The 27,571-nt window shown below is 35.2% G+C and overlaps 1 protein-coding gene across 1 annotated transcript in view; it reads right to left on the reverse strand.

Annotated features, from left to right (window-relative positions):
- The window catches only part of Noc3l (NOC3 like DNA replication regulator), a 32,766-nt gene extending 6,349 nt beyond the window's left edge, over positions 1-26,417 (reverse strand). The window contains exons 1-16 of the mRNA XM_047553364.1: positions 26,301-26,417; positions 25,102-25,309; positions 23,076-23,208; positions 21,413-21,570; positions 20,763-20,819; positions 19,468-19,598; positions 17,475-17,636; positions 17,183-17,276; positions 15,743-15,918; positions 15,215-15,343; positions 6,120-6,251; positions 3,814-3,894; positions 3,376-3,476; positions 744-816; positions 456-519; positions 301-372 (exon numbers count right to left, since the gene is read on the reverse strand). Coding sequence (XP_047409320.1) covers positions 301-372; positions 456-519; positions 744-816; positions 3,376-3,476; positions 3,814-3,894; positions 6,120-6,251; positions 15,215-15,343; positions 15,743-15,918; positions 17,183-17,276; positions 17,475-17,636; positions 19,468-19,598; positions 20,763-20,819; positions 21,413-21,570; positions 23,076-23,208; positions 25,102-25,309; positions 26,301-26,309 — 1,780 coding nt within the window. The 5' untranslated portion in view covers positions 26,310-26,417. The remainder of the gene's footprint in view (positions 1-300; positions 373-455; positions 520-743; positions 817-3,375; positions 3,477-3,813; positions 3,895-6,119; positions 6,252-15,214; positions 15,344-15,742; positions 15,919-17,182; positions 17,277-17,474; positions 17,637-19,467; positions 19,599-20,762; positions 20,820-21,412; positions 21,571-23,075; positions 23,209-25,101; positions 25,310-26,300) is intronic.
- Positions 26,418-27,571: the final 1,154 nt, after the last annotated feature.

Below are 27,571 nucleotides of genomic sequence, written 5' to 3' on the forward strand. Positions count from 1 at the left end.
AGTAACTAAGTGAGACCCTGAGCAACTTAGCAAGACCCTGTCTCAAAATAAAAAATAAAAATAAAAAAGGGTTAAGGGTGAACCCAGTTAAGTGCCCTAAGTTCAATCCTCTGTACCAAAAAAAAAAAAAAAACCACCAAAAATTATTCTCTCTTCAAGTCTTTCATAAGGTTAAATTCAGATGTGTGCACTGGCAGGCCAGTATTTTAGGTACCCATTCCAATTTCTCATTGACTATAATTCTAGTATATACTTAGAAAATAAACATGTATTAAGGAAATATTACTTAAACATACATACCTGCATGTAATTTGAACAGTGTTTTGTAGAGATGTGTATAGAATTTCATTGGATCAATATTTAGAACATCACCTTTGAAATGACAACAAATACACATTAGGTAAGTACATCCTCCAAAGATAAAGCAAACAAACTTGATTAAGAAAATAAATTACCTTGCCCAGAAAGAATATGAAAAGCAGTCTGAACACAGTGAAGACTTTCTTGGTAGCTTAGGTCCTTCAAAAGGAAAAGAAAAAGTATTAATAATGATAATTACCATTTATATCTTTTAAAAAGTAATTCATTGGTGCTGGGGTCATGGCTCAGTTGAAGAGCACTTGGCTAGCATGTGTGAGGCAATGGGTTCGAGCGTCAGCACCACATATAAATGAAATAAAGGTTCACTGACAATAAAAAATTTTTTAAAAAAATTTTAAAGTAATTCATTAATAGTTACTTACACCAGACTCAATGAGAGTATGAAGAACTACTAATAAATCATCAAAAAATTCCACATTTATAAGGTGAGCAAACCTAAAAATCAAACAAAACTTAGTTAAAGAATGATCAAAAAGCAGAAATTAAGTAGGTAAAGATTAAGCTTGACTTTAAAATTGTATTTTTAATACTTGTTATTTTAAAATGTTAGCTCTGATAGATTTTATAGTGATCATTGATACTGTTCATTAATCGATTAGCTTTTTCAATGATTCACACACTAATGGACACTTTGCTCAGCAGGAATAAATAAAGCACTAATTAGATCAAAAATATTTTTAAAACACTCTGTCCTTAGAAGTTGCTAAGAGCAAACATACTCCCTGGGGAAAGTTTACTAGGTTTCTAGCAGTATTTCTAGCAGTATGAAAAGTCACAAAGGAGCCAGCAGAATCAGTTTCCTGAAAACAGGTAGTAGGAAGAGAGAAAGGAAGATTCTGTTATTTATAAGACCCAGGTCTAGGAGCATAGATCAATGACAGAGTTCATGCTTAGAATGCACAAGGCCCTAGGTCCAATCCCCAGCACCCAAAAAAAAAAAATCATATAGACCCTATGACAACTTCAAAGATAAAATGGGAAGAATACTGGACCTGGTGTTTAGTTCAGGCTCTTGCTACTAATTACCTATATGACCCTAGACTGTAACTTGACTGTTTTATGCTTCTATTTCTAGAAATAACTGAGAATAACAATAGGATTAAAGAGAATCATATGAGCTACTAAATGTGAGCCTACTCTGTATACTATAAATTATTAGGCACTAAAGTTGGCTAAAGTCAAGATACTTTTCAATATTAATAAAGAATTTTTTGGGGGGACGGTGGGTATCAGGGATTGAACTCAGGGGCACTCAACCACTGAGCCACATCCCCAACCTTATTTTGTATTTTATTTAGAGACAGGGTCTCACCGAGTTGCTTAGCACCTTGTTTTTTGCTGAGGCTGGCTTTGAACTCAAGATCCTCCTGCCTCAGCCTCCCAAGCCACTGGGATTACAGGAGTGCACCACTGTACCTTTCTAATAAAGAATTTTGATGCTACATAAATCTTGGAACAAGAGATCACAGAAATGAAACTTTAGAAGTGATATTCCATGTCTATTAGTACCATTTTTCTGGGAAGCCATTTAGCATTATTTATCAGTATTTTAGATGAGTATACCCTTTGTCCTGGTAATAGATGCACCCAAGTGCATAAGATATATACACAAGCAGTAACACAGGGGAAAGGCTAAATCAATATTCATATCAATAAAATGGATATGAATGGAGTATTAAGAACTTAAAAACTCAAGTCATCTATATGTACTAACATGGAAAGATACAAAGAAAAGTCAAATTACAGGACACTGTAGCATGATTCCATTTGTGTTAAGGCAGGCAAACATACCTACATAGATGTACAAGAAAGGGAACTTATTTTAAAGTCTATATTCTGTATTATTTGGACTTCTTAAACAGGTATTATTTTTTAAAAAACTCAAATAAGGATACTGGTCATTAAAAAAATAAATACCACATTTTGACATAATGTAGGAATAATCCCTTCTCTGATTAGCCTTTCTTTGAAAATTCTCAAGGATGAGGACATTAACTTATAAGGAAATACAACATAATTCCAAACACCTTCAGACCTTAGAAAGTTTTATGATGAACAGAACTTGCCTTTTCTATATCTTCCAGCCATAAGTCCTATTTCTATTTCTAAATTTGTGTTACCCAACAGTGGTAGGCACTAGCTACATAAGACTAGTAGAAACGTGAAATGTGGCTGATCTAAATGGAGATGTATGAGAAGTTTGTAACACACACTAGTTTTCAAGGACATATTTTTAAAAGGGCAACCTGCTATCAGATACTCCCCGCTTGCCTGACAAGAATTCAGCTTCTTCTCATTTAAATAAATCCTACACTTCTGTGGAAAAAAAAAATGCCAACAATCTAATACTTAATAAAATTTTATGTTAAAATAATGTTAGGTAAATCTAATTCCATAAAATACATTTCACTTGGATGTTTTTACCTTTTTAATAGAGGTAAACTGCATATGTAGTTCACCTTTTATTTTTAATGGTTAACAATATTCTACAGGACACCACCTCCTATTGAATAATGGAAAGCTATCATGACAACCATTACTCTCATTCACATTCTCCAAGAAGGTAATTAGTGTTAACAGAATGTATAAAAAGATATGTTTTAGCAGAAACATATTACAGAGGATTAGAGAAATGATGTGCAAGCTGGGATAAAATAGACTTATGAGCCTTATGCATGAGCCACCCATTATCAGTCACTAGATAATTGACTATACAGTGCAAAGAGAACAAAGGACAGAGAGCTGTATCTTAAAGACACCTGTAATGTACAAAGCAGAAGGAAGGAGTTAAGAAGATTTTAAAAATAAAACGTTTGAGATAACAAAACCAAAAAAAGCCAACTGTTATGAACAGTTTAAGGAAAAGATGGTGACAAAAAGGGAATGAGAACTGAGAACACTGGGACATCATGAGAAAATCCTATTTAAAATTATGGCTATTGGTCTCATCTATTTATAAGGAATCTAAAAGATTTCAACCTACACAGCCCTTACTTGGCAAGACCTTCAAGTACTGCTGGCAGAAGAGGTGACCTCTGGGCCTTCTTCAATATTCTGAAGTAGGTTACAAACACCATATTCAGAGTCTCTGTGTGCTGGCAGAGGAAAAAGACAAAATCATTTTAGGATAACCTGGTATGTTTTCCTTGAGTTAGCATAACTGTGACTTTCAAAGCTAAATCTTCCTTTCCCCTTATCACCTCTCCCCATAATTTAATCTTTGGAACTTTAACAAAATAGAATGAAAATACACATCTTGTGACTTCATACAACTGGTATTGATTACGTGACAGTTTCTTGGACATTGTAAAAATCACCTAAGCTTCATGACATAAATCAAAATTATATACCTACAGACTGAAACAATAATTTCCAGGTTAAAATCATTTAACGAAACATTCTGAAAGCATAAGAGAATATGAAACTACCTACTAGCTTAAGTTTTTTCTCAGTACTCTCTGAAGCTTCTGCTTCCCGAAGCTCTCGCTCTAGTTTCTCTTCTGCTTTCTTCCACTGAAAATAGAAAGGGAAAAAAAGTAAGAATATATACCACTAAGTGAAAAAAAGTAGGCAGGGTGTTAACATTATAAAACACATAGAAGACCACATACTGGAGGGAGGACTCAAGAAATTAGAAGGAGAATCAGTAGAGTAGAGGAAGAAAACTAGGTGAGGGAGGAAAACAGAAAAAGGTGTGGTTCTGGGAAATGAAATTGACCAAATTCTGTTATATGCTTGTGCAAATATGTCATAATGTATCCTATTATGTATAATTATAAAGTACCAGTTTAAAACACATAAAACACAAATTCTGCACAGGAAAAATAAATGAATAAATATTTTTTAAAGACCACATATTATTTATGAATGTAAATATAAGCAAAAGTAGAAAAACATGGAACAAATATACAAGCAAACCAAATTTATAATGGTGGCTCCCTCCTGAGAGGAAGGCAGAAGAACAACACTAGAAAGAAAACCTATCTACCTACCTACCTACCTACCTACCTACCTACCTACTTACCTACTTACTTACTTACTTACTTACTTATTTATTTTTACAAAAGGGTCTTGCTGTGTTGTCCAGGTTGGCCCTGAACTCTAGATACTCCTGCCTTAGTCTCCCATGGTGTTGGGATTACAGGTGTATGCCACAATACCCAGTTTCCAATGGTTTCTTTCATTTCAAGAATAAAACTGAAGTAAATCTATTAATTTTTGTTCATTCTGAACAGTGGATATAATGGGATACAATATCATTTTCTATAATTTTAATTAAAATTTTCAAAAAATAATAAAGAACATACACTGAATGCAAAAATAACTCCTAGAGTTAAATATTTATCTTTAACATGGAAGTCCATCATCAATAATTCTTACCAATCATATTTCACATATAATACATAAAACCAGATATTATTTTTAAAAATTCAATAAAATATCTTATTTTTTCCTACTTCCTAAGGTTGGAAGAGCAGCAAACAATGTTGCTTAGCTGCCTGAGGCACAGGGAACTGACGGAGGAAATTTTACTCCCTCATTAAGAAAATGTTAAAGACCTCCCATGTTTGTTGAGTCTTTGTCTCTTCCGACCCCCACAGATATCCAATTTAAGTATTTAAACAATACCATCTTAATATATTTATCTTCCTTTGTTTATAATTAAGTCTATTTTGATACTTCTGTCATGTTTTCAAAATGTATGAAGATCTATTCAGTCATGGAGAACCTTCGAAATTACTTTTTGTTTCTTTTTTATAAGCAATTTCATACCCCTAAGAAACTGTTTAGAAATGTTGTGTTAAGTGATAACGACAATGAATTTAGTGATGGTAACCACTACTGTTTATAAATCATATCCACTATTATGATCTCTTAAATGCTTTACATACATCATCTCATTTAAACTGTGTAATGATCCTCTAAGGTAGATATTAGTTGTCTCTTTAAAAAAAAGAAAAAAAAATTCCAATGTCTCAGTAAATAACAATGAAATGAATTTCAACTCATGTTTAACAAAGGGCAGGAATTCTAACCAACTAAGAAAAATGATTCAATTAACAGAAGCTCACTTGGCTCCTATCTTCACATGAATGCATCCTTTTAAGAAGAAAAAAAAAAAATCTGTGTAACACAATGATTCTAAATCAATCTAAAAAGCAAAAAGAATAAAAAGCTCACATGGCAAAAATACCTTTCCACCTACTGTTCTCTTTGTCAACAGTTGTCAGTTCAAACTGATGGGAGAAAACATTTCTCGTAATAATTGGGAAAACTAAAATTCTCTGAATACTAGGTTTTTACCAGAGACAGGAGGATTGCAAGTTTGAGACCACGCTAGCAACTCAGCAAAACCCTCAGCAATTTAGGAAGACCCTGTCTCAAAATTTTTAAAAACTTAATAAAGGACTGGGGATGTGGTTCAGCAGTAAAGTGCCCCTGGGTTCAATCACCAGTACTAAAACAAATAAAAAATAAATAGGTTTTGAAAAATGTTTTGCTTTGTTTCTTTTTTAAGCAGGGTCATGCTATGTTGTCCAGGCTGGCCTCCAACTCATGGGCTACAGCATCCTCCTGCCTCAATCTCCGAAGTAACTGTGACATGCTACCATACCCCACTCCCAGATTTTGAAATTTTTATATTTATAATTTAACTATAATTCATTTGTACCTATAACTGTAACAGAAGATCAAGTAAAATAACACTTAAATAAAATAAAAATGGAAATAAACCAAACCTTTCTCTGCATTCTTGATAGAGTTTTTCTCTTTTCCTTGAAAGTCATGAACTTTTTTGGTTTATTAATATCTTCTGTATCTTTTTTTACTTCTACTTCCTTGATTCTTAGGCACAAAAATGTTCTTAACATCTAATATTGGAAAAAATACAAATATATAGCTTAATATCTACATCCTCAAAAATTTATATAGAAAAAAATAAGCATTTAACAATGTTATTTCCTCCCCACATGCAAAACCACTTTCAAGCATCCTTTATCACATTTTACACAGAATTCCACTATCATCTTGCTAATCATATTCACTTATTTGTGGACAACGATATTTGACTAAATACATAAAACTTACATCAGTAGAGAAGATTACAAAGAGTAAGCAGGGGGGCTGGGGAGATAGCTCAGCTGGTAGAGTGCTTGTCTTGCAAGTGCAAGGCCCTGAGTTCTATCCCCAGTACCAAAAAAAAAAAAAAAAAAAAAAAGAGTAAGCAGGACAAAAAAAGGTTTGGACATGGAGGAAATATAAATTAAGATATATTTCTAACCTGGATTTTAATTTACCCAGCTTATTTCAGTTTTGCAGTTAATAATACTAATTTTCATGTGTTTCTCAGAATAAAAAAAAAATCATGAAAACTACTGTTATTAATTCAAAGACAACTTATTTCCCTTTAAACCAATGGTTTCCCAATGTTAGCTAGCACCAGAAACACCCAGAAGACATGTTAGGGATAGCTAGGTCCTATCCCCAGAATTTCTGATTCAGTAGGTATGGCATCAAGTCCCAGTTGTGTTTCTAATTTCCAACTCACGTTGGTCCACAGACCAAAATGAGAACTATTACCTTAAGTCATTCAAAGATCCAGAAACCAATTTGAAAATTGATGTTTTATGTGCTACAGCAACCATTCTTACATTTAAACACAAAGAATAAAAAGACTTAAAATATTAAACTTTCTCTGGAAGAAATTACCCTCAGTCACAGCAGCATTCCTGGAACAAATATTTGAAAACAAAAGGTTTGTATTATTTTGATGCTCCAATATGAACATTTAAAAGAAAGCTGAGTATTTCAGATAGCGGGGCTAAAAGCTCAGAATGAAATCAAGCAATAACTTAAGGCATAAAGTGGAAACCTGGGCCATTCTAGGTATTAAAAAGAACAATTTCTAATATTTTGCAGGTATTTTAGGTGCTAATATCATTCACCAATGAAAAGTAAGTTCAAATTAAAGGTTGTGGCTTTTAGGGGGCTAGAAATTTAGCTCTGTGATAAAATGCTTAACTAGCATGCTAAAGGCCCTAGGTTCCATGACCAGCACCATCACCACCACTACAACAACAACAAAAAAAAAGGATGTAGTTTTTTTTCTAGTATCACTAAAATGAAAGAGTTTCTCTATGGCTGAGTTTCATGTACAAGCCTTATTAACTAATCACTTTAAAATTGAGTAAAAATTCTTAAGATTTTCTTTTACTTAAACCTAATAGTTATCATTTTGGTGGTTCAACAGAAATCTAGTTTTAAGGAAGCAGGGAATTTGACAGTAAAGGACAACTATGAAATAGGGAACTAAAACACCTAAGTAGAAAATATCTACTTAACCATCGAAACTTTATTAAAAGAAATTTAATAAAAATATGTAAGACCCAAATGAAAAAACTATAAAACTTCACTTAAGAACATAAAAGTCAGCCAGGCATAGTGGAGCACACCTGTTATCTCAGTTATCTGGGATGCTGACACAGGAGGATTACAAGTTCAAGGCCAGCCTGGGCAAATTAGTGAGACCATATATATCTCAAAATAAAAAGGGCTGGCTTTCCTGCTGTAGTACAGGAAATTGAACCCAGGGTCCCACACATGCTAGGCAAGCACTCTACCACCTGACATCCCAGCCCTTTTTATTTTATTTGAGAAGGGTCTCACTAAGTTGCCCAAGTTGGTCTTGAATTTGTGATCATTCTGCCTCAGTCTCCTAATCAGCAGGGATTATGGGGCTATGACATAGTACCCAGTTTGATATTCCTGAGTAGAAAAAAAAAATCTGTAAATACTTAAATCCTCCTAAGCCAATCCAGACATCAACAAACCAATTTCAATCAGATTCTCGGTTTTGCAGGAGGAGGAAGTGAAAAACTGATTCTAAACTATCTGGAGTTACAAAAAAAATTTTTTTTAATATTTGGGAGGAAAGGATATGATCCATATCTTTCATTAATTATGCCCATTCTGAATAATATTACCCTACCATATACCCAAATATACTATGATATAAGGCTACAAAAATTAAAGTAGCCCTGTACTTGAAGAGGACTGATTCAATCAACAAAGAGTTCACAAATAAATTTTTTTTAAAAAAGTATGACTTTGTTTTTTATACCTTTATTCATTTATTTTTATGTCATGCTAAGGATTGAACCGAGTTTATCACATGCTAGGCAAGTGCTTTACCACTGAGCTACAACCACAGACCCAACAAATAAAATTTTTTGTGTAGGAATTTAGTATATAATAAATCATCTGGATTTTAAATCAGCAGAAAAAGGACAATGGTGTTGGAATAAGTGGATAAATAAATGTTAAACAGATATTATTATATATATTAAAAGTATATATTATACTATTCTCTCTCTCTCTCTCTCTCTCTCTCTCTCTCCTCTCACACACACATCAAATAGCTTAAGTATTTAACACAAAAATAAAAGTTAAAAACCTGGAAGGAGGCCTTTCTGAACAGAACCAGCTCCAAGTCCCGGAGCCAGCACGGCGAGCTCCGGCCCGCAAGCAGCTTCAGGGACCAGGACAGGGCAGCCAGGGACTTCCCCAAGCAGCCCGGCCCCCTCCGGCAGGAGGCGCCTTTCAAGGCTACCTTCTCGGAGCAGACCACCCAGTGAGAGCCTTTCTACACAGAGCTAGCCACAAGTTCCCGAGCCAACGGAGAGCTCCGACCGCAAGCAGCCTCTGGGATCAGGGCAGGGCAGCCAGAGACTTCTCCAGGTGGCCCTGCCTCCTCCGGCCACAGGCTCTTTCCACGGGGCGATCCAAGATGGCGGCCTAGAGGGTGAATGCATCTCCAGTCGCTCCAGAACCCAGGAGTTAAGAGGGGAGGCATTGAGAGACTCAGACTAAAATAGAGCCAAGGGGTGAGTCTCCCCAACTGGGTGAAGCTCGGCCTGGGTGGCAGGACCAGATAGAGGTGGCTTATCAGAGCAGGGCAGGGGAGCTAGAGTCTTCCCCAGGTAGCCTTCCACACTCCGGTGGTGGGCTCCTCCCACACGGCCAGCTGCGCGGTGCAGGTCCCCCAGTGAGAGTCTTTCCGCACAGAGCCAGCTCCAAGCCCTGGAACCAGTAGCAGGCTAGGGACAGCTTTCTTCGGAAGCACTGCATTATCAAGTTACTCCAAGACTTCAGGCTACTGAAGGCTGGGAGGTGATACTCTGGAAATCTACAGGGACACTATAAGCCAATAGAGGAAATCTGCAATATCTCAGAGTCCCACTGACAGCTGACCAATATGAGAAAACAAGGGAAGAAAATGTCCCAAACAAACCTAGATACTATATCAATAAAACCCAATGCAGCACAGCAGAAGAAATGTCAGAAAGGAAGTTCAGAATGTACATAATTAAAACAATCAGGGAAGCAAACGAGGAGATGAAAGAGCAAATGCAGGCATTGAAGGGGGAGATGAAAGAGCAAATGCAGGCATTAAATGATCGCACCAATCAACAGTTAAAAGACCAAATACGGGAAGCAAGAGATCATTTCAAGAGTTAGAGATACCGAAAAAAAAAAAAAAAAAAAAAACAGAAATCCTTCAAATGAAGGAAACAATAAACCAAGTTAAAAACTCCATAGAAAGCATAACCAATAGGATAGAACACCTGGAAGACAGAACCTCAGACATTGAAGAAAAAATATTTAATCTTGAAAACAAAGTTGACCAAACAGAGAAGATGGTAAGAAATCATGAACAGAATCTACAAGAACAATGCGATATCATGAAAAGGCCAAATTTAAGAATTATTGGGATTGAGGAAGGCTTAGAGAAACAAACCAAAGGAATGAACAATCTATTCAATGAAATAATATCAGAAAATTTCCCAAATTTGAAGAATGAAATGGAAAACCAAGTACAAGAGGCCTATAGGACTCCAAATATACAAAATTACAACAGACCCACACCAAGGCACATTATTATGAAAATACCTAACATACAAAATAAAGACAGAATTTTAAAGGCCGTGAGAGAAAAGAATCAAATTACATTCAGGGGGAAACGAATAAGAATATCAGCAGATTTTTCAATCCAGACCCTAAAAGCTAGAAGGGCCTGGAACAACATTTACCAAGCCCTGAAAGAAAACGGATGCCAACCAAGAATCTTATACCCAGCAAAACTTACTTTCAGATTTGACGACGAAATAAGATCCTTCCATGATAAACAAAAGCTAAAGGAATTTACAAAAAGAAAGCCAGCATTACAGAACATTCTCAGCAAAATATTCCATGAGGAAGAGATGAAAAACAACGATGCAAATCAGCAACAGGAGGCGCTAGCCTAAAGGAATAGCCAAATAAAGGAGAAACCAAATCATGTCAAAAACAAATATGAGTCAATTGACTGGGAATACAAATCATATCACAATAATAACCCTGAATGTTAATGGCCTGAACTCATCAATCAAAAGACACAGATTGGCAGACTGGATTAAAAAGAAAAATCCAACAATATGCTGCCTGCAAGAGACTCATTTCATAGAAAGAGACACCCATAGACTAAAGGTGAAAGGATGGGGAAAAACATACCATGCACACGGACACAGCAAAAAAGCTGGAGTATCCATCCTCATTTCAGATAATGTGGACTTCAAACCAAAACTAGTCAGAAGGGATAAAGAAGGACATTACATGCTGCTTAAGGGAAGCATAAATCAGCAAGACATAACAATCATAAATATCTATGCCCCGAACATTGGCTCATCCACGTATGTCAAACAAATCCTTCTCAATTCCAGAAATCAAATAGACCACAACACAATAATACTAGGCAATTTTAACATACCTCTCTCACCACTGGATAGATCGTCCAAACAAAAATTGAATAAAGAAACTATAGATCTCAACAACACAATCAACAATTTAGACTTAACGGACATTTATAGAATATACCATCCAACAAAGAACGAATACACTTTCTTCTCAGCAGCACATGGATCCTTCTCTAAAATAGACCATATTTTATGCCACAAAGCTACTGTTAGCAAATACAAGAAGATAGAGATACTACCTTGTACTCTATCAGATCATAATGGATTGAAATTAGAAATAAATGACAGAATAAAAAAGAGAAACTTCTCCAATACCTGGAGATTAAATAATACACTATTATATGATGAATGGATAACAGAAGACATCAGGAGGGAAATAAAAAAATTCTTAGAAGTAAACGAGAACAAAAACACATCATATCAAAATCTCTGGGACACTATGAAAGCAGTACTTAGAGGAAGATTTATTTCATGGGGTGCATTCAAAAAAAGAAGTAGAAATCAACAAATAAACGACTTAACACTACAGCTCAAAGCCCTAGAAAAAGAAGAACAGACCAATACCAAAAGTAGTAGAAGACAGGAAATAGTTAAAATCAGAGCTGAAATCAACGAAATCGAAACAGAAGAAACAACTGGAAAAATTAACAAAATAAATAGTTGGTTCTTTGAAAAAATAAATAAAATTGATAAACCCTTAGCCACACTAACAAAGAGAAAGAGGGAGAAAACTCAAATTACTAAAATTCGGAATGAACAAGGAAACATCACAACAGACACGAGTGAAATACAAAACATAATTAGAAGCTATTTCGAAAATCTATACTCCAACAAAACAGAAAACCTCGAAGACATCAACAAATTTCTAGAGACATATGAATTACCTAAACTGAACCAGGAGGACATACACAACTTAAATAAACCAATTTCAAGGAATGAAATAGAAGAGGTCATCAAAAGCCTACCAACAAAGAAAAGTCCGGGACCAGATGGGTTCTCAGCCGAGTTCTACAAAACCTTTAAAGAAGAGCTCATTCCAATACTCCTCAAACTATTCCATGAAATAGAAGAGGAGGGAACCCTACCAAACTCGTTCTATGAAGCCAATATCACCCTGATACCTAAACCAGACAGAGACACATCGAGGAAAGAAAATTTCAGACCAATATCCTTAATGAACATCGACACAAAAATTCTCAACAAAATTTTAGCAAATTGCATACAAATATATATTAAAAAGATAGTGCACCACGATCAAGTGGGTTTTATCCCAGGGATGCAAGGTTGGTTCAACATTCGGAAATCAATAAATGTCATTCACCATATCAACAGACTTAAAGTTAAGAATCACATGATTATTTCAATAGATGCAGAAAAAGCATTCGATAAAATACAGCATCCCTTCATGCTCAAAACACTAGAAAAAATTGGGGTAGTGGGAACATTCCTTAACATTATAAAGGCAATCTACGCTAAGCCCATGGCTAATATCATTCTAAATGGTGAAAAACTGAAAGCGTTCCCCCTAAAAACTGGAACAAGGCAGGGATGCCCTCTTTCACCGCTTCTATTCAACATCGTCCTTGAGACTCAAGCCAGAGCAATCAGACAAACCAAAGAAATTAAAGGGATACGAATAGGAAAAGAAGAACTCAAACTATCCCTGTTCGCTGATGACATGATTATATATTTAGAGGAACCTGTAAATTCCACCAGAAAACTTTTAGAACTCATAAGTGAATTCAGTAAAGTAGCAGGTTACAAGATCAATGCTCATAAATCCAATGCATTTTTATACATAAGTGATGAATCTTCAGAAAGAGAAATTAGGAAAACTACCCCATTCACAATAGCATCGAAAAAAATAAAATACTTGGGAATCAATCTCACAAAAGAGGTGAAAGCTGATAAGCTGATGAGGACATATAATGGGGGGTGGGAGGGGTTAGCGTCAGGGTTAGGGTTAGGTTTAGAGTTAGGGATAAGGAGGGTTGTAAGAATGGAGGAAAGAAAGACTGTATAGAGGGAAAAGAGGGGTGGGAGGGGTGGGGGGAAGGGAAAAAAATAATGAATCAAACGACATTGCCCTATGTAAATTTATGATTACACAAATGGTATGCCTTGACTCCATGTACAAATAGAGAAACAACATGTACCCCATTTGTATACAATAATAAAAAAAAAAAACTAAAAAAAAAAAAAAAAAAAAAAATCAGCCTCAGCAATTTTGCAAGGCCCTAAGTAACTTAGCAACACCCTGTCTCAAGATAAAAAATAAAAAGGGCTTGGAATGTGGACCAGTGGTGAAGCATCCCTAGGATTCAATACCTGGTACCAAAAAGAAAAGAAAGAAATAATAATTGTAAATATACTTTTTGAATTGTGCAGCCATCATCACAATCTAGTTTTAGAATATTTTTATCATTCCAAAAGATCTCCTGTGACCACCAGTCCCAATCTACCCATACTCTGCTTTCTATTTGTGTACATTTGCCTTTAGACATCTCACTGAAATTGGATCATACAAAAAAAAAAAAACCTGGAAGGAGAGACTTTCTTTTTTGGTAGTGGAGGGATAGGTACTGGGGATTGAATTCAGAGATATTTTACCAAGCCATATCCCTAGTCCTTTTCATTTTTTCTTTTAAAACAGGGTCTCACTAAGTTGCTTAGGGCCTCAGTAAGTTGTTGAGGCTGATTATGAATTTGTGATCCTCCTGACTCAGCCTCTTCAGTCTCTGGGATTAAAGGTGTACACGGGCTAAATGCACGACAAAACATAGCCTCATATATAAAGCTCAAAAGCAAATTAAAAGGCTGCTTAACCAAGAAAACTTTGTAATCTATTTAACAAATATTTAATATCCTTACTATGTAGCAAAGGCTACACACACACCCAACCACTCAGTTGTGTTTCTTTTGTTATTATTTTATCCTTAGGGCCTAGGATAGTGTCTAGCACATGACAGGTATTTACAATGATTATTAAAAGAATCATCACAAGTCATTAAGAAAGATAAATACTAGATGATAAAAGCTGCCAAATGCAAGCAAGCAAAAAAATTCAAATGAGTAATAAATGTACAAATGGAAGCAAAATCTTAGTAATAACAATATACAAATAAATATATATACAATATATATAACTTTTCACCTACTGTACTAACAAAGATTAAATAGAAACATTCAGTATTGGGAAGGCAGTTGGGACCTAAGTGATAAACAGAATGTTTTTGAAAGACAATGTGACAATCTGGCTTTTTTCGTTTTTTGGTTTTTTTTTTTAGGTGTCAATAGATTTTTATTTTACTTATTTATTTATATGTGGTGCTGAGAATCAAACACAGCTCCTCACACATGCGAGGCAAGTGCTCTACCACTGAGCTACAACCCTAGCCCTGGCATTCTCTTTCAAGTTTTTTAATTGTGATAACTGATGGGTCCAGTATACATACTTCAGAAATTCCATTCATACAATACTCACATTATATGAAAAAAAATATGGTCAAAATGTTTTCTTCAACATTGACTGTAATGGCAAAAATACAGAAATAACTCAGTTGTCTAATAAGTAGGGGACTCAATATTCATATGATGGAATATTATGGTTACCATTACCAAGAATGAGAAAGCCCTACATATAAGTTCACAATATATAAAAAGAAAATTGCTCCAAAACAAATTCATAGTATAAACTCATTTTTTATTTTAAAATATAAGCTAACATATATCTGCATAGAAAACTACCTAGAAGGATATACATAACCAAACTGTAAACTGTGCTTACATTACAGTATTTTGAGTACTTTTTTAACACTTTATAGAAGTATATAAATAAATAGATAATAATAATAATAAATTTCTCAGGCCAAGGGTTTAGCTCAATGATAGAGCACTTGCCTAGTATACATGAGGCTCTGGGTTCAATCCCTGGCACCACAAAAACAAAACAAAACAAAAAATAGATAAATTTCTCATAACCATTAAAAATTAACTATAATTTAAAAATGAATAAAATGCAAAGTAAGAAAAGGAAGGCTTACCTCTGGCCTAACTTCATAATTTCTGCCTTTCACAAAGCCAGATATCACTTTAATTACACCAAGAGAAGCTTGGCCTAATTTATCTTGTTTAAAGAGCTTCTTTACTGCCTCACAACACATTTCAGATATCTGAAAAATAAAATGTTACACTAAACCAGTGTTTCTCAACCTAAGCACTACTGATATTTTGGGTTAGATAATCTTTCGTTGTGATGGGACTATCCTGTGCACTGTAGGATGTTAAAAAGCCTCCCTGGGCTTTACCCACCAGTAGTAAAACTTCCCCACCACCATAGTACTGACAATTGAGAACATCTGTAGACACTGCTTAATGTTCCCTAGAGGACAAAACTGCCTCCTGTTGAGAATCACTACACTAAACTTAGTTCCAACAATTTTATCAAAGAGACAGTACTTAATAAATTGATATTAGTTTACCATAAATAATTGCTCCAAAACAATTTTGTGGGGAAAATAAATTTCAAGGTCTGTTAAGAATAACAGCAAAAATCATTTAAAGCAACCCACCGATTTTGACATGTCATTCATGAGAGGAACAATCAATACAATGATGTTATTGTGGAAATTAAAATGAGGCAGGGTCACCAACAGCTCACATAGGCTCTTCACAGCCACTTCAGCCAGCCCTTTGTATGCCTTTAAAGAAACTACATTACTTTTCTTCAGCTTCCTTTGTTTCCAATCTAAATAAAAGATAAATGTAGTTACTTACTCATTGGTCAAAATTTAAACAAACTGGCTTCTTTTACAATGAATGCATATTTGATCACAGTCTAAAAAACTAAAAAGACTTGATAGTGCTTCGTTCTGCTTAGAAAATGTCTATACCTGCATGGTATCATTCAGATGCCACTAGCTACAAAAATGTGGCAACTGAGTCTTTGAAATGTTCAGATATGCTATAAATACAATATATACTTGATTCTGAACTTAGGATAAAAAAGATGACAATGTAAAACATCCCATTAGTTTTTAAAATCAATTATATATCAAAATGATAATTTAGATACATATATAATTTACTACTAAAATTAATTCATTACCTTTTATTTATATAGAATGGCTACCTTTTTAAAAAATGACATGTAACTCATGTTACATTTCTTTTGGACAGTGCTGGTCAACACACGGCTAAGTTAATTCCAGTAGGGGCACCAAAGCATAAATGCAAGAACCACGCTAGCCACAGCCACTCCACTATGCTCCACCACCTTCATGCCCTTATCAAACCAACATGATTTGGCAGTCTTGTTCCAGCTGATAGTAACTGGGTGATCTTTAGGCCAAAAACTGAGTAATAAAGGTAACTGATTTAGGCAAGTACATTTCTTTTCAATTCAAAACCCAATTTTCCTTATGCCCTTCCTTTCCTGACGAGAAAAGAAGGGTTGATAGAAGAGTTTATTATCTCAACAACTGATTTACAAGTTCACTTACAAGACATTCACATCCATTTCAAGGTATCTATCTTCTGATTATTGTTTCAAAAAAAAAAAAAACCAACAGCACAATAAACGCCAACTCTTCACAAATTCAACACACTATTACACAAATACACACAAATACACAACTATTTCTAAAGGACCACAGCAACAATAATACTAATTCTAGTAGCCAATAAAATATAGCACTTAAGACTGACAGACACAGTTCTAAGCATTTTATATTTATAAATTCCAATACTTCTCACAATAATTCTTTAAGGCAACTGCTATTATTATTTCCATTTTATAGATAGGAAAACTGAAATAAAGAAAGATTAAGAAACTTAACCATCACATAGATAACCATCACTAAAGCCAGGCTGAACCCAGGGAGTCTGACTCTAGACTCTGCTTTTCAACATACACTATATACCTGCCTCTCACTATACAACACAGAATAAAGAGTTCACCTTCATGATCAAGGTTATGTATTTTACATATTTTTAAGATCTATTTAATATACCTTTAACCATTTGCTCCAGATTTTCCAAATAAAATTTGTACTGGCTAACCAGACCCTCTTCAAATTCTCGTAACTTTTGGGTTTCTTTGCGGATCTGAAAAGACCAAAAGGATTACAATTTTTTAAAATCAGAATACTAAAATTCAAAAATTAGCACATAAAATGAGTGACTTGCATATGCCCAGTGCTGTGGGTGGGAGGATATGAATAAATAAGATAAATCCTATTTCTCCCATCTCTAACTCTCCAAATTTTTCAGCTTATTTTATACAGTAATTACATCTAGCTTTACCTTAGTAGACTTTTCTGCTTCTGTTAAGGGCCGAATTTTATATGAAGGAGTAATGTCCTTAAATAGCTCCATCAGAGAAACCACCACTAGCTTCCGAACAGTAACAGCCACATCAGGATCCTGTTCCATGAGCATGGAACGTAATTCTTTCAGTTTTTTAATCTGTTGAAGAAATAACATGAGGTTAGAAAAATCAGAGCAAAACAATTCTCAACAACAACAACAAAAAAACCCAGCCCTACACCTTGTGCAATAAATGGAATTCACCTGTTGACTGAGTCAATCAAGCCATACTAAACTCCAGACACTGCTTATCTTACCAAGATACATCACTAAAGTTATAAGGTCGTAAGATTTTTGTCATAAAAGCAGTTAGAAAAAGGCAGGTTATAAAAAATAGCTGCAATTTATTAATTTATCTATCTTAAAAATTCTGAATTTTCTTAAAACTTGTGTCCTATTTTCTGAAAACTTTTTGGAAGACTATATGCCATCAAATATATATTAATCACATATACAAAATCAAGAATTAAATGTATGGGGCTGGGGCTCAGTGAACCACTTGCCTGGCCACATATGAGGCACTGGGTTTGATTCTCAGGACTATTTTATATATATATATATATATATATAAAAGTTCCATTGACAACTAAAAAAAATATTTAAAAAATTAAATGTTACATAGCTAACCACATAATACCAATAAGATTCATACAAATATAATTTATATGATGTAATAAAGAAGCAAAAATTTGGTTTCAATTAACATGCTTGTTTTGATGAACTACTATATCACTTGTACAGGAATAATATCTTTTTTTTTTTTTGGGTGCTGGGGATCGAACCCAGGGCCTTGTGCTTACAAGGCAAGCACTCTACTGACTGAGCTATCTCCCCAGCCCCAGGAATGATATCTTAAAAAGCAAATGCCCTAGTTGGTCAACAATGTTTACTACAGCAGGGAGTAGGAAATACAATACTTATTTGCTATCTTTAAATTGTGTGAAATGAGCATAAGGATCCACAGTTAAAAGAGCAGGATTCTAATCTAGTAGCTGTAAAACCTAGAAAAAAAAATCACCTGAGATTTTTAAGGTTCAACTCTTCAGTTGTAAAATGAGATCGACAAGTCTTTTCTCCATAGTTTTGTAATGATTAAACCAGGCAATATAGGTGAGAAATATTCCAAATGCCCCACCCTGATTCTCCCACACATAGTCCCCTCTCCTTATGAGAAAAAGATAAGTACTACTCCAAAGCATATCCAAATGATTTTTTACCTATAAAGATAAATAGTCTATTAACAGGAGTGGGAATTCCAATATAACAATGATAATAATATCATTTTATATGACATCCTATATATTTATTTATATTCAACAAAGTTTTGAAGTAGATACTACCTTCTTTTTAGAGATCAAGGTGAGTCATGAATAAAATAATTTACCCAGAATCTCACTAATAGTACTTAGCAGGGCCAAGACTGAGCCTCAGGTTTCTTAGCTTCACATGTTATAACTATCAATAATTTACCACTATCCACAGTATCCCGTGAAAATTCATTACAACTGTGAGTCTATTTCACTCATTTAACATATTTTCCACTTACAAATATTCATGAACTAATTTACTCTTTTCTCTGTACCATGTTCTCATTAAAACCCTATAAGTCAGTCAAGCAAATTCCCAAATAGGTTCCTCCTCCCTAATACAATTAATTGTGTATAACTTTCACAGTTACCACAAGTCCAATATTTTCATTTGAAGATAAGGAAAATAAGAGAGTTTAAGTGATTTTTCTAAGATTACAAAAGCAATTAAGTTCAGAAATAGGATTAAGCATAGATTTTGCCTACTCTCTTTCTAATTCAGCTACTATGTTTAGTTATCTTTTCTTTTTTGTGCCTGTTTGTATGCAACGAGAGAATCTTAATATATCACAAATTTGTGCTATATCTAATATGAAAAGCCTAAAGAAATTAATACTACCTACATTGCTTTCTGGATCTGACAGTACGGCAGATGCCAAGGTTGCAATATGTAATTTCTTCTCCTGTAGTTTCTTCTTTCTTGCAATCAAATGTTCTTCTATGGTCATCTCTGGAATAGGATCTTCAATGATCTCTGAAACAGATTTGATTTTCCCTCTTAAGTATGCCTTTATTTACTATCCAAGAAATTTGATAAAATAATTTTCTTATACTAATAATAAAGATGACAGCTAAGAATTTTGTATTTATATGCTATTTATGATCCTCTCAATAATTATATTAAGATAGGTAGTATTATTAGACCCTCTTTATAGATAAAGAAACTTAGGCAAAGGGACAAAAAGTAACTTCACTAATTTCATAAACCTGACAAATAGGATTCCAACCCTGGCATTCCGACTGTACAACTCATATTCTTAACCACTATGCTAATAACTCCACGATAATTTGTATTAACTAAAAAAAGGAGGCAATCTGATTTAGTATTTTTTAAGTACAGAATATTATACTTTGTTTCCAACTGTATATAGTATTTTGTATTACACATGTCCTCCTTAACAAATTTGTAGAAAACTAGATTTAATAAATTTAAAGTATAATCTGTAATAAGCCTATGATGAATGACTGAAAAGAGTTAAAAAGTTAACCTGTAATCTCATTTACACTATTAATAAGATCTAAGTGAAAGTAAAATTTAACCAACTTGCTGTCACAAATTTTAAATGAGTAGTTTCTAATAAAATCTGTACTTTCAGTTTAACTTTGATTAGTTAAACTGTTCTAGCTACTAGAAACCCACATTCGGGCTGGGGATATAGCTCAGTTGGTAGAGTGCTTGCCTTGCGAGCACAAGGGCCTGGGTTCAATCCACAGCACCGCAAAAAAAGAAAAAGAAACCCACATTTGATGATCTAAAACAGACATATACAAAGTACAATTGTTCTAAGAACGAATCAAAACTTCATATCCCAGAATCATTTTTGCAATTTAAAGCTAAAATATTAAATATTTGTAGTTTCTTCTGTTACAATTAAAAGGAATACAGAACAGTAAGAATCAACAAAACTTTGTGTGCCTTGACTTTACAAATACATAATTGTGTAAATTTTTCCATAATAAAAAACAACAAAATGTCAAATCCTACAAGATGAGATTTTCAAATGTGCTAGAATGTTCAAAATGAGCAATACTCCAAAATGCATGTTCTAGATTTTACTTAAAATTAACCTGCATTTTTATTATGTAAAATAATGTAATAATCAATTAACAACTTAGTAATTATAAAGATGCATTCTACCTTCCTCAAGTTCCATCTCTTCTTCTTGATCCTCTTCATCTTTGTTACTATCAATATCTATGTGGAAAATACACATATTAAAATTGTGATAATATACTTAGATAAAAGCAGAGAACTAATTACCATGAAACTCAGGATAGTAATTACCTTTATGGGGAGGGAGCAATTAGTGATTGAGGAGAGCACAAAAAACGTTTCTGGATTCTGGCAATGTCTGTTTCTTTCCTAAAAGGTAGTTTTATGGCTATGTGCTTTGTGATAAATCATAAAATTTCACATCTTTGATCTCTGTCTTTCTCTTATGTTTTATTTCACACACACAAAAATATATACATTAAAAAAAGGAAAAGGCTAACAATCAAAGACAGTTAATATGTTCACATTTTTTAAACAAAATTCAGTGAAACAAACTCTTCAAAAATAAAAAAATTACCCAAACCTTGTAGCTTCAGGTGTACTCACAATACAAGCGATACCAGAGATAATCTGTATTTCTGGCCAAAATCACCAAGGCTGCTATGTGACTATCTGAAGCTACCCTTATTTTGTGGAGGAGTAAAAGCCAAAATAAAATTAAATCATAAATGAAAAAAAATGTCATGATATTTGTGAGAAGTTAAAAGTTTAATACACCAGCTGTTTAGACTCACCTGGCTTTTCCCTTGTCTGTGGGATTATACCACTTTTATCTTTGATAGGAAGCAAGTGAATCAGTTCCTTCTCTGGTGCAGTTTGCAGAGTTCTTGGTATTTTTTCATATTTGTCTATGACATGTTCATGCTTTCGTTTCTTGGCATGAACTGGTTCGCTACAGAAAAAAATTTAATTTTGTTTTACTACATTTTAAAAGATACCTAGACTTGTCATTTTCAAAGTACTATTGACTCTTGAAAAATGCAGGGGTTAGGAATACTGGCCTCCCCACAAGTAGTAAAAAAAAAAAAAAAAAAAATCCCAAACAGTTTTTTTTAAAAGTGCTAAGAATTGAACCCAGGGTCCTGCAGGCTAGGCAAGCACTCTACTACTGACTTATATCCCCAACCCCCAAATCTCAGTGTAACTTTTGACTGCCAAAAAAAAAAATTAACTACTAATAGCTTGCTGATAAAAAAAGTTGATAAACACACATTTTGTTACATATACATATAGGGAAAAATACTTGAGAACCATGAGATGACTTTTTATTGCAACACCCAACAGAGTAGAGGAAACAAACTGATCACTGAGATGAATTAGGTATCACAGTGTTTTCAGTATACAATGTTTGAGTTCACCATAATAATAACAAAGTGGCTATAAAATTATTATACTAGTACAGTATGTACTGCAGTTAATTTTATGCATTTATGATTTAATGCTTCATTTTTACATGTGTTTAGATTTTTCTCAACTACAAATATAGTGCAATGAATGGGTTCCGAGTGTTTGTGGAAATTTTGATAAATTTTAAATTTTTATGATGTAAATGATAAAACACTATTATCTACAAATATTTTATGCACTCATGACATGTTTTTAATTTTTTCAATATTTCTAGACTACATGGTTCCTCTAAAAGTTTTTTCAAATTATCACAAATCTCAAAAAGAAAACACGAGTGTAAATGGACCCAGGCACTTCGGTCATGTTGTCCAATGGTCAAGCATACAAAAAAAATAAACTGTCTACTCATATATGCAACTACCACTTAGACTGATGCCTGGCACATGGCAAGCACTCAAACATCAACTGAATAAACAGACTGTACAAAGTGTCTACCACAGAGACTCAAACTACAGCTAAATCTAGTTTTCCCTTTAGATGCAAAATAAAGGTGACAGAACATTCCACAATGCCAAGAGTGACATTATGCTCTATTACTCTTCCAAAATCTTTCAGAGTATCACATGGAATTTGGAATTTAAAGGATCTAAGTATAAGACCAAATCCACTCTCTGCTATTGGAGGGAAGCAACAGTTTCCCCTCTGGAAATGGGAATAACACCTACCTAATAAGGTAATGAGGATTAGCGAGTTCATGGCCACAAACTCAGGACTATTCTGCCAATGCCTCAAACAAAATAGAATTCTTCCTCCATTCACTATACTTCAAAATTGAGATTCAAAAGAAATAGATGTACATTAAATAAAATCAGCTTTATGTTCATATACACTCCCTTTACTTAGGAAATAAAACTGAATACTATAGAGTTGTCTCTTTGTAAACATTCTGCTCAGATATAAACATCTTAAAGTAACCACATAAGTAACATTCAGAACCAAGTTTGTAACACTGAAAGGATGTAAATTACTATAACACAAATGAAGTACTACCTAGAAGAAAGATCTCTTGTTAGAAAAGATGCTCTTTGTCCTAAATCCTTCATTAACTGTAAGTCATCTTCATCCATCATATCTAAAGGAAGTGCTTCCTCTTCTTCCTCCTCTTCTTTCTCAATCCTTTTAACTGTGTTGAAAAATAAAAAAACAATTATTAGAGATGTAGAATTCTAAACTTTTGGGTTCACAATAAGAAAAGCTTTTTTTCTAGACCTTAGCCCAGTGTTTCTTTTTTTTTTTTTTTTTTTTTTTTTTTTTTTTTTTGCGGTGCTGGGGATCGAACCCAGGGCCTTGTGCTTGCAAGGCAAGCACTCTACCAACTGAGCTATCTCCCCAGCCCCAGCCCAGTATTTCTAATGGGAGCACCATTGACATCTTTGACATAATAAGTCTTTGTTTTACTGGGATGCCCTGAGCTAGAAAAATTGCTAGCATCTCTGACTCCTCAATCTCAATGTCAACAGCATTCCCAGGTCATTGGAACAACCAAAAAATAAACGTTTCTCAAGGCAGTTGAGAACCAATGTCAGTCCCTTAGCTCCTTTTCATCTCCCATGACTTTTACTTCCATTCCACTTTAAATAACCTCTCCAATTACCACGTCCCAAACCCTGGTGCTCATTCCACTTTGATCACAACCTTTCAGAGTTCCAGCTCTCATTCAGATACTTTCAATGCACTTCTTCATTAATTAAATGTAGATGTTCAATCCTTCAACCACTCCACTTTCTACCCATGTTTTCTGTCTTCAGTCCCTCACTTAGATGGCATTTCACTTCAACCATGGCACTACCATCTACTTTAAATGAAAAGTGCATTTCTTAAACATAACAGAAACAGGTGCTTTCTCTTCTGTAGAGTGTATTTCTATCTACCATCACACTTCTAACCCCATCACCTACCTCACGTTGTAATCATCAGAGGATCCAATTTCCTACTTTAATGAGAAATGAGAAGTCATAAACTAAATAACTCCTCCAATTTCCCACACCAGATTCAATAACCTTTGCATTCATCATTTCCTTATACTCTCATATCTGTCTGACGCTTTGCTTAGATGCTAAACTGTAATAATGTAGGCATCTTTTGCCTTTATTTTTATTAAAACTACTAGAACATCATGCTTTTTAAATTGTAAAACTTAGAGGAGATCTTTAAAAGTACCTAACTCACCTAACTCATTTTTTACAGATAAAGTATTTGGCGATTAAGTGACCAAGTCCACAAAGCTAGTAAGTAACAAAATCAAGATAAAAGCCCAAGTTTCTTGACTTCCAGTCAAATGGCCTTGTATATAACACAATAACGTGTTGCAAGGGATCAAACTATGTCAGGAATAAGAGAATGAGATGGGCTTGGGGAGAATGGTTTAAGGTATTTTTTGAATACCCTAAAAATACCAGTAAAGTTGCAGAAATAGCCTGACCCAAATTATTATATTCTTTTCCTATTTTGAGTAGTGAAGTTCTTGAAAAGAACCCTAACAATTACAGTTCAAACTAACTCCAAGTTTACAAATGAAAAAAAGTTAGAAGTTTAGAAAAGGAAGTGTATCTTAGCAACACTATGAAAAAATGCAGAATGGACTGAGGACACAGCTCAGAGAGTGCTTGCCTAGCATGTGCAAGGCCCTGGTTCAAACCCAGCACCGCACACACATAAAGAATGTGACAAAGAAAACCAATCTTCTCACCTTAGTCAACTTTCAGGGAATGGGAAAGTGGCAGCATTGGCACACTTCCCAACATTTATTTATATGGCTACTCTGAGTTTGTTCTCCCAAGTACTGAGAATCTTTAGATCTGCTTTGGAGACAAAGTAAAAGCAGAAGTAGCTGTTTCTCACAATGAAGACTGCATTGAAATGTGACCATAATCATATATACAGAACTACTATCTTACCTACTCTTTGGAAGATCTGAGAACAAGAAGAGTGATTACTAGAAAGTAAAGTTAGTTCCATGAAGAATATTTCAGAATAATCAATGAAAACTAAGGTACATAAATGTTTTCACAATTACCTGGTCGTTTTCCCTTTGGATCCTCCAGTGGAAAGGGTTTCTTAGAGACAGCATCTTTTACAGCTTGTCTTAATTTCCTCTGTTCCTTCCTGTACTTCTTGAGAGTGCTTTGTTGCTTATGTTGCTTATTTTTTAACTTGTTTTCAAGTTTGACTTTACTAGTTTTTAGCAACTTGCGAAAGCTTGGGACCTGTTTTTTATTTCGTCTCTAGAAAACAATAATAGAAGAAGCACAATATACTGAGAAATTTATTTTATATCAGTTTAAAGAGAATTGATTCTCAATTTCATCAAATCAATTCCATGATCTTAATGTCTCACAGCCATGCATCTTGCATATAAGAGCTGATACCAAACCATGGCAGTAATCCTATAGAATGACACTAGAGTATGGGTTCTTCCACCTAGGGTTCTCCAGTAACCAGAACCGTGACCACAGTTACTCAAAGAATCTGAGATCCAAAAAAGGTTAAGAATCTTTGATCACACGGTAAACGGTTATTCGGGACCTTAGATTTAACACCAATAGTTTAACACATTCAGAGCAAAATAAGGCCTGTTATTGTGTTAACAATAACTGATATTTATATACTGTCTTATCATTTGCAAAGTGCTCTAACAAATTACCTACAACAGCCTAAACAGTCATTGCTGGTATCCTCATATCACTGATGAAGATACGAATGCTCAAAAAGGTTATTCAACTTGCGGAAGACCCCAAAACCAAGGAGGGCAAAACTGTCTTTGCATTCCACCACTCTTGCAAGTGACACATCATTCAGAAATCCAAATCCAAGCGCCTAGATCTCTGAATCAAGGCAAACCCCTTGCCTTTCTATTTCCTTACCGTTTAAGGGTGAGATGGACTCGCCTCGAGTCCCGTAACTCAGACCATACACTCCCTGAGGCCTGGACCCTGCTTCTCACCTACAGCTAATGGGTTCGACTGACATGGTTCAGAATAACCCTTCGCAATCTGACACCTTAAGGATGCCAGACTCGGTGCTTGTTTCGTCGCGGACTCCTGAAGCCACGCAGGCACACCGTGGAAGACGAGGAACCCGGGAAGCTGACAGTGCACGCAGCCCGGAGGCCGGTCTAGGCTACCGCCCCCTATTCACCGAAAAGGTAAACCAGACACCGACTGTCAGTGACAGTGGTCCTTCAACCGCGGGAACTGGGCTCCTGAGAACACTTACCGCCTTCATTCTGAGGCCGGAACGGAGGCCGGACCCCACAAGTTCACCGGGGATAAAGGTAATCCAGTAACTCGGAGGAACTACACACGTGCCGAAGCTGAAACACTTCCCAAGCAGGAAGCGGCCTCCGGCCCCGCCCCATCCTACGCCGCCGGAAATGGGGGCGGGACTTCCGTAGGCCGGCTCGGGCGTGCGCCCTCCAGCGGTGACCGAGTTGCCGCCCTTGCTGGCGGCGGCCCGGCGTGCGCGCGCTCCTGCACACGAGGGCCGCGAGGGTGCCGGGCCAGAGGCGTTGGGCTTGGTGAGGGTGCGCGCTCTGCAAATGTCTTTGATTGATTTTGTGACTCTGGACCAGTTTCTTTTAGAGACTTGAGGACTTGACATTTACAATCACTGATGTGCATTTCGCGCCTCTCTTCGCGTTGTTTATAATATCCTCTTACAGACGCTGATTTCCGTAGTCTTTTTCCTCCGGAAAGTCTTGAGGACTGAGAAAAGCTTATTCCCTGCGTACCTTACCCGCCTTTCCACGGGCACTCGGGACGCATTTGTGGAACAACAGATTTCTCATCATCTCTCTCTCTCTCTCAAAGGTCTATTATGATTCTTGATGTTTTATTTTGAAATATACTTTGCTTTAATTTTAACCATTATCTGATAAAGACTTGGTTGGTGAGGCCCATCTGCGCTTCAATGTTTTACAACTATTACCTAAACTATTACCTTTGGATAAATTTTATCTGCTTAGTCATTCTGCCAAAGTAGTTAATTTTGACCGGAAGTTTTATGCATTGCAAGGAAAGTATGTTTTTCAAATGCTTATCTCCCACTTTTTTCCCCCTGGATAAAGTTGAGAATTCTACTCCAGGTTGTTGGGAAAAAAAAAAAAAAAAAAAAAAAAAAAAAAATATATATATATATATATATATATATATATATATATATATATATATAGGGGCGGGGGTCATCATATGATTCTTGAGCACAGACCTGAATCCCTGACACAATTGACCTCACAATCCTAAGCAGGTGAGAAAATCCAAATCCACTGGAGGCTTCAAAGGGTTCTGAGGCTGTGGATGGTGTTGGTCTTAGATAGACTGAAAAGAAACCTGCCAAATTCTGGATCCCACTTCAGAGACCAAGAATCCCCTTCTATCTAGCATTCTTCTTTCTACCTCCCTTCAACTTCCTTCTTGCTCTTTCTTTCCACACCCTGTCTCAGAAAGAACAGAGCCTGTCCCACTGGAGTATTACTTCATCAAACAAAT

The sequence above is a fragment of the Sciurus carolinensis genome, chromosome 5 (assembly GCF_902686445.1).
Source record: "Sciurus carolinensis chromosome 5, mSciCar1.2, whole genome shotgun sequence".
NCBI classification, from domain to species: Eukaryota; Metazoa; Chordata; class Mammalia; order Rodentia; family Sciuridae; genus Sciurus; species Sciurus carolinensis.